Source organism: Dendrobium catenatum, unplaced genomic scaffold (assembly GCF_001605985.2).
Source record: "Dendrobium catenatum unplaced genomic scaffold, ASM160598v2 fragScaff_scaffold_1338, whole genome shotgun sequence".
Lineage (NCBI taxonomy): Eukaryota > Viridiplantae > Streptophyta > Magnoliopsida > Asparagales > Orchidaceae > Dendrobium > Dendrobium catenatum.
In genome coordinates, this window is record NW_021319800.1 from 527689 (window position 1) to 536179 (window position 8491).

At 35.6% G+C, this 8491-nt stretch overlaps 1 protein-coding gene across 2 annotated transcripts; it reads left to right on the plus strand.

Annotated features, from left to right (window-relative positions):
- Positions 1-282: 282 nt before the first annotated feature.
- On the plus strand, positions 283-3265 carry LOC110097678 (silicon efflux transporter LSI3). Of its 2 annotated transcripts, none has more exons than XM_028699558.1 (3): positions 283-1891; positions 2124-2313; positions 2753-3265. In XM_028699558.1, the coding sequence occupies exons 1-3, from the start codon at positions 758-760 to the stop codon at positions 3019-3021; spliced, it is 1593 nt and encodes a 530-aa protein (XP_028555391.1). In that variant the 5' UTR covers positions 283-757; the 3' UTR covers positions 3022-3265. The 2 variants fall into 2 exon arrangements, with proteins under 2 accessions (XP_028555391.1, XP_020679847.1); XM_020824188.2 differs by having other exon boundaries at positions 2191-2313; positions 2753-2895.
- The last annotated feature ends 5226 nt before the right edge of the window (positions 3266-8491 follow it).

Sequence of the window (8491 nt, forward strand, 5' to 3'; positions counted from 1 at the left end):
TGATTTTTATTTAAATAAAAAATTAATATGAGACAGAATGGAGTCGGAGAATCCATATTTATTTTATTTCTTAAAATTTTAATTAGTTTTTTATATGAATTAATAAAAAGAGTAAAATTTTATTTAATTTAATTGGAATAACAAAATGAATATCTCTTCTCGGATCCTCGGTGGGACCTGATTAAGGTGGAGTTCGTTTTTGTTTGATTCTGGATACCTCCATTGGCTCCTCCCATAAAATTTACTTAAGGAAGAAGATGAAACAGAGATTTATCACAAAAGCTAGTTTTTTTAATGCAGTAAGAGATTCAACGATCTCTTGTCTGCAAATTTTCTTCGAAAGTTGAAATCTTGGATTCTAAATTCTATTTCTTTCTCATGTTAAATGTCTAGGTAATCTTCTCCAGGGAGAATCTGGTTTAGGAGCTCAAATGCTTGTGTTTTTGCTGCGGTGGATTCACCTCACAGTGGGTTTCTTCCTTGAATGTGCCGTGGTTTTATGGATTTAAAGGGGTTTGGGGTGGGAGAGATTATCGATTCTCATTCTCATTCGTTTTATGGATTTTGATAATTGGTTTTCGCCATTTATTTCCAAGTTTTTGAGAGTATTCAAAAGTTTTGAAGTCCTGTCAATGTCTCATTTGGATATTAGGAGGGTTGCCTTCTTTCTAATGATTTGATGGTATTTTGATAGCAAGCCCGGCAGGAGATATAGAACTTGTTCATTTTTTGCTTTATTCGATTTGAAACAAAAAGAATGGCTATGGCGTCGACGGTAAAGGTTGTTCTAGGCAGCATTGCTTTTGGCTTTTTTTGGGTTTTAGCAGTTTTTCCTGCTGTGCCTTTCATGCCTATTGGAAGAACAGCTGGTGCTCTTCTTGGTGCCATGCTCATGGTTGTATTCCGAGTTATTTCTCCTGATGAAGCATATGAAGCCATTGATCTTCATATTCTTGGCCTCCTCTTTGGAACCATGGTTGTTAGCTTCTATCTCGAGAGGGCTGACATGTTCAAGTATCTTGGCAAATTGCTTACCTGGAAGAGTAGAGGAGGCAAGGATTTGCTCTTTAGAGTTTGTCTAGTTTCAGCCATTTCTAGTGCTTTGTTCACTAATGACACTTCCTGTGTTGTTCTCACCGAATTCATTTTGAAAATTGTGAGGCAGAACAATCTCCCTCCCCAACCTTTTCTTCTAGCTCTTGCTTCGAGCTCAAATATTGGATCTGCTGCTACTCCCATTGGTAACCCACAGAACCTTGTTATAGCTATTCAAAGTAAGATTTCTTTTGAGAAATTCTTGTTTGGGATCTTTCCTTCTATGTTGTTGGGTGTGTTAGTTAATGCTGCAATACTATTATGCTACTTTTGGAAGCATTTGTCTATAGAGAGGGATCAAAAAGTGGAGGCCGAAGCCGGAGATTTGGTTGTAGAAAATGAGGTGAATTCTCACCGATTTTCACCCGCGACAATGTCTTATGCTAATTCAATGAGTTCTCAGGACTTCAGCTCTGTCATTGATGATATGACACCAAGTTCATTAGTGAATGCGGAGCCTTTGAGAACTGTTGTAATTGTTGATGGATTGGGATTACAAACTGTTGGTATTTCACAGAGAAGGGAGGAAATTTCTTCTGCTAGGAGATACATAAGAACTACCAGCAGAAGTAGGAACAGTCATGCTGGAGAAGCAAACTCATTGCCAAATTCAGAAGCAAGGGATGCTCCTAATGAGAATTGGAAGAGATCTTTGTGGAAGATATGTGTCTATCTTGTGACCATTGGAATGCTCATTGCTCTTCTTCTGGGGCTTAACATGTCTTGGACGGCTGTTACTGCTGCTCTTGCTCTTGTTGTTCTTGATTTCAAGGACGCCCGACTTTGCTTAGATAAGGTTCTTTTTAATGAAGAATTTTATTATTTTTTCAAGATTATTTCGCTATCAACTTAGGTTCCCTTGGGAGAAGCTTTAAACCTTAAGTTCCCTCATTGAACTTTTTCAACCTTGACCCCCTTCTAATACTGTTTGTGAATCAATCATGTTCAGTAGTAAAAAACGTTGATGTGATAGCTTTTGAATATTTCTAATATAGCCTGAATTTTTCTGTCTGTTGAATTTGTTTCAGGTTTCATACTCATTACTGATATTCTTTTGTGGGATGTTCATATCTGTTGATGGCTTCAATAAAACAGGAATACCAAGCACCCTTTGGGAAGCTGTTGAAAGGTATTCACGCATTGACAGTATTGGTGGGATTGCATTACTCAGTGTGGTCATCCTTGTTCTATCTAATGTTGCCTCAAATGTTCCCACTGGTAAAATGTTTGATTCTCCTTTTCTTGATCTCTTTTCTTTCCTAAGCTATTGAAAGTATGCAATAGATTTTCAACTAAAATCTTACCAAGGTTTCTGCGTTTATGCTGTTAAGTTTTATATTGTTAAGCTTTTATGTGTAAAAATAGTTCTGCAGCAGTGATGGAAGTAAATTAAGGCTTCGTTTGGGGCGACTTCCTTACTATTTTTTAAAGCATTTTTCTAGTTTAAAAAATTTAATTTTTACACATAAAAGCTGCTTTAAGAAGCAATACGAAAGTCGTCCAATATTCATCATTTGTAGAAGAACAGGCAACCTTATGAATAAACGAGTAGTTGTATTGTTTATCAACATTAACATCATAAATAATTGAATTATTTCTACTTCATATAACTCTCAGTAATTCTAACTAAAGTACTGAAATGTTCTTCTGTTCACAGTTCTGCTACTAGGGAGTAGAGTGGCGGCATCAGCAGCTTCAATCTCTGCAACAGAAGAGGCTCGTGCTTGGCTGATACTTGCATGGATGAGCACAGTGGCCGGAAATCTCTCTCTACTTGGATCTGCTGCAAACTTGATAGTATGTGAGCAGGCTCGAAGGGCGCAGTTTTATAGTTATAATCTCTCCTTTTGGAGCCATTTAAAGTTTGGAGTTCCTTCTACTATTATTGTCACTGCAATTGGTTTGCCCCTCATAAGGAGTTACTGATCTCAAACTGATTCTGCTTGAAATAACATCAATTTAGGTAATGATTGTGCTGCCTGATACTACTATTGCTTGTTCCTTTAATAAGTGACATATTGTATTCAGTTTGTCAAAGTTTAGATGTGAAGAAATTGTTTCGAAGTTGACAAAAGTTTGTCCTTTATTTGTAATTTTTAGTCTGATGTTACTTCATCATATAGTAAACTGAAAGCTTCTGTATCTTTCAAAATTGTAATGATAACTAATCTATTTTTCTTGCCTTGGCTTTGATTTATATATGATTAGAACTGAACCACTTGAAGTTATTGGAGATCTGCTAAAATGCAATGGATTTTTGCTTAAATGCTTGTTTGTAGATGATGAGTGTGTTTGGTGTGATTAATGGAGTGCTGTATGCGAATCCTGCTTTGGTTTCTTCTATGGCTTCTAGTTGGTTCTAGTCATAACTGTGACCTCCTCCTATATTTCAGTTGTTGATCTCCATAGGAGGCTTTGTTTGGGACAACTTTCTTACTGTTTTTTAAAATAATTTTTTAGTAAACAAGAATTTGAGATATGAATTTTTGCACTAGTAAGCTGCTTTAAAAAATAGTAAGGGAAATGTCCTAAATAAGCACAATTCTTCAACAACTTAGTGTTTTTCTGTTGCAGTTATGCATCAGTTTTTCTCTTTTAAGGTTGATTAGGAGAGCTTTTCCTCCTATTAGCCTTTACAAATAGAAATCTTAAGCAAATATAAAGATAAGTTTTGTTCAATAAAGTTTTAGTTGGGTGTGATATTGGAGAGCAAACTCATTATAGTGTTTATATGACTTTTTGATAGAAATTGTTAGTTAAGGGATTGTTTCGAATCCCTTTTTATTTAAAATATGTATACAGTAAATAAGCATGCTCAAAACAAACCTGCTCAATAAAAAAGTTAAGTAAACCAAAAAGACAAAAAACAAAGGTGTCCCAATCACCTCCTTCAGTTCCTCTATCATAAAAAAGGTTAATGTCTGCTACCTCGCCCCACTTCTATTCCACAAGCAATTTATTCTTTGGGGCAAATCGTCAAACACATAGGTGACGCTATGAATTTAAAGGGCCTCCTACCTACCGCCACAAACTTCCTCAATCTCCTCTGCTAGCCGCGTAGCGGCCGCCATGGATCCTACGCACTAACTAAAAGAGAACTTTCTAGTTTCTAAATACAGCTTATATATAGCTTCTTCGTCCCCATTCTCTCATCGATTCACTCCACAACTTCTTCTGTGCTATAATAACATCAAAACATGGCAGAGTGGTAAGCAAGACGTCTTGTAAATCTGTACACATCTCATGTGCCCACAACTATGCGCAGCAGGTTTGTATTCCTTTTTGCTGTTTGTTGTTACAGGGTCGAGTTAATGCTATGTCGTTAGGCATCCATCAAAGTGGAATTTTTCCAGTTTACAAGTCTATGCTTATTAAGTGTAGCGGCTAGATTCGTCCGGAGACTAATAAAAATGTGCAATGCCACCCAAAAAATATACCGCGCTCGGTACCGAGCACGTAATTAGACGGGAGAACCGTCAGATTTCCGCACTGAATAATAGCTCCTACGCTAGGCCACAAAGACCTAGACACTAGGAAAAAGTTCAGAGAAAACGACTTCATACAGAAATGAAATCAACATATACAATGCATATTCAATTATGTATATTACATTTGTTCATGAATGCAATCTAATATAATGGGCGCAATAGATGTTCATGTATGTAAGACAACTCTATTTCTATTATGCTAAAAACTTTATTTTAATGTCAGCTGCATATATAATCTTAATTAGGGGTGTCAATATTTGATACGATCCTAAAATTCAACTCAAATCTGACACGAAAATTTTGGGTCAATCCGAAATCAAAACGGGTCGGATTCGGGTCTTGATTTTTGACCGGTTTTAAATTTCGGGTCGATTCGAGTTGACCCGGAAACTGAGAATGACTCGGTTTCAACCCGGGTTTGCGCGAAGAAGTGCATGGAACGGAGAAGGGACCTTCATGGCGAGCGAACTCCGTCGCTTCCATCAAAATGTTGTAACTTCCAATCCTGACGGAAGCCAAATGTATTACAAACAAAAATAATACACAACTCTAAATAAAATCATATAGGATCGCTCTCATAGATCAGTTGATAGCACGCCAAAGAAAGGCATCGCAGCCGCAGCGCACAGATTTCCTTCTCGGTAATGGAATATCTGAATTTCCAACCCCATAATCCACTTTCGATTGATTTCGATTTCAGCGGCTAAGGTTTCTTCACCGCTGTACTAAGGCGGAAGGGAACGTCGTCCGGCGGCTCCTTCTCAGTTCACAGCCAGCGAACTCCCGTCGTTGCTAATGCTTCCCATCAAAATGTATTTAAGGGGCCTAAATTATTATTTTTTATTTTCCTTTCAAATTTTTACATTTGAACTTGGGATCAAAATAGTCAGTTTTAAAATGATAAAACTTTGATAGTGAATTAGTTTATTTTTTTTCTTTACAAAATAATTTCCAATCATCAAATCACTTGATTATTGCTAGAATGAATTCAATATATTAACTAAATACGTAATATTAAAAATTTCATTGCACAAAAACAAATCATAAAATCTCTTTAAGATAGAATCAATACATGATTAAGATAATATCAACCTAGAAAAAAATATAAATGAATAGGAAATTAAATTGAGAGTGATTTAAATGGACGGTATTTCTTAAATTTTTTGATCGTTTTAATATTTATATTATATTTTTATTAATTTTAACCTTATTTATACTGCATATGGAAACAGAAATTCGAAAATAATGGGAAGAAGAAATAACCCAACATATTTAATTTCAAGGCACACTTTTTTTATTTTGAAAAATTAGGGGCAAACATGCCCAAATTCATTCCAAAAATAAAAGATTACAAAAGAAAAAAAAAATAATAGTTTTGTAAGAAAAAAAAACTTACAAAACTTAACATACAAATAAACTCCAAAAAGGGAGAGAAAAAAAAAAAAAAAAAAAAAAAACTAAGCAATACAGTAGAAGCCCTATCTACAAACATGCAAAGAAACACGACCAGCTTAACTGCTTAAGAGATCCTCCAACACTAAGCAAAACAAGGAAACTAGCAAAGAAAAAGGCTCCACAAGCAGCCCCCAAACCAAGCTCCAATAATGAGTAAAACACCAACTCCCAAAAGAGAGCCAGAAAACAATCTTCAAGAGAATTCCTATGCCACCAAAATTGAGTAATCCTTAGCCACCAAACTACAGGAGAAAAAACAACCTCCAAGATTAACTAATACAAGAGATCGCCCAGAAAACTGAAAGTAGCTCCAGGAGACAATCCGCCAAAAGAAGAACAGAAGATCAGCAAAGAGAAAGCTCCACCAGCCGAATAGAGCCACAAAATATCCATCCAGATAACAGCTAGGCCACCAAGCAAAAGTACCTCATGAGAATCAACAGATAAAAAAAAAAATTCACCAAACCAATCTCCTGCACCAAGAGGAGATGAACAACTCCAGCCACCAGGAGCAAGAGAACTGTATAATCGTTAAAATTTTCAAGATTTTTTTTGTTGATCTAAAACAGTCAATAATTATTTCAGGAGTCATTATAAGTCTAAATTACAAACCCTCTTCGTTAGAATATTACGGTGTTGTGCTTTAATTACACTTTTATTTCATAATTTTTTTTTTCACACTTAAAATTCTTAAGAAATCGACATCTATCAGTACAAGTGGGATTTTTGGAGTCGTTAGGTATCCGTTTTGCAAACTGATTTCATCAGAATTTTTTAAATGAAATGTGCCTGCCTATCTTGTGACTATTGGAATGCTCTTTGCTCTTCTTTTGGGGTTTAGAAGGCCGAAAACATTACTTTCGGGAGGATATGCAGATTTAGAATGCCGGGAAGTCTTCTTCCAGACTTTCCTAGTCTTGGTTTGCCCTCTATCATTATTTTCAATTACCTTATCTTTTTGATCTAGAGGCTTAGTTGGACATAAAGAAGTAGGATGAACAATGGAACAAAACTCAAAACAATGAGAAGGCTTCCAATCATACCCAAGTTTAAAAAGCAAGAATAGTTCCGGCTATAGATATTTTCACCTCTTCCGAAAGAGGTAAATCTTTGGTAAATAAAACACATTTTTTTGCATATTTAAAACACATTATTTAAGGCACTCTTGAAAAAGTACATGTTTATTTGCATATTTAAAGAGAAGAATGAATCATAGTAACATAATTTGCTATAAAGAAGGTACTATGATTAAAGAATTGGTTAGAACTGTACGGTGTTTATGGTATTTTGATAGCAAGCTCGTTGGGAGCTATATATAACTTGATCATTCTTTGCTTTGTTTGATTGGAAACAAAAACAATAGGAATGTTGTCGACAATAAAGGTAGTTCTAGGCAATACTGCTTTTGGCTTTTTCTGGGTTTTAGTCATTTTTCGTGTCATGCCTTACCCGTCTATTGGGAAAACAGTTAATGCTCTTTTTTTTGTTATGCTCATAGTTATCTTCCGAGTGATTTCTCCAGATGAAGCTTATGGAGTCATAGATCTTCCTATTCTTTGTCTCCTCTTTGGAACCATGATTACTAGCATCTACCTCGAAAGGGAAGATATATTCAAGTATCTTGGCAAATTGCTTACAAGGAAAGGTAGAGGCAAGGATTTACTCAGCAGAGTCTGCCTTTTTTTAGCTATTTCCAATGCTTTGTTCACTAATGACACTTGTTGTGTTGTTCCCCCTGAATTCATCTTAAAATTGTTAGGCATAACAATCTCCCTCCCTAACCTTTTCTTCTAGATCTCACTTCCAGCTCAAATATTGGATCGGTTGCTTCTCCCATTTGTAACCCACATAATCTTGTTATAGTTGTTCGAAGTAAGATTTCTTTTTAGAAATTCTTATTAGGGATCTTGCCTTCTATATTGTTGGGCGTGTTAGCCAATGTTGTAATATTATTATACTACTTTTAAAATATTTAGTATAGAGAGAGGGATCATAAAGTAGCGGCTGATGCCATAAAATTGGCTATACAAAATAAGGTGAATTCTCCCTGATTTTCACCTACAATAATATCTCATGCTAGTTCCATAAATTCTAAGGGCTTCAGGTCTGACATTAATGCTACAATACCGAGTTCATTAGTGAATACAGAGCCTTTGAGAACTATTACAATGATTGATGGCGAGGGATTTGGAAGTGTTCATATTTCACAGAGAAGTGAAAATATATTAGGAACACAGCTCACCTTGGCTTATTGGTTGAGAGCTTATGCTTCCAACTAAGAGGTTTTGGGTTCGAGTCTTTGTGTATGCGTTGTGTGTGTGAGTTTGCTTTAAATGGCCTAAATGTATATATATATATATATATATATATATATATATTAGGATTGTCAGAAGAAACATGACTAGTCATGTAGGAGAATTAAATTCATTGCCAAATTTAGAAGTAAGGGATCC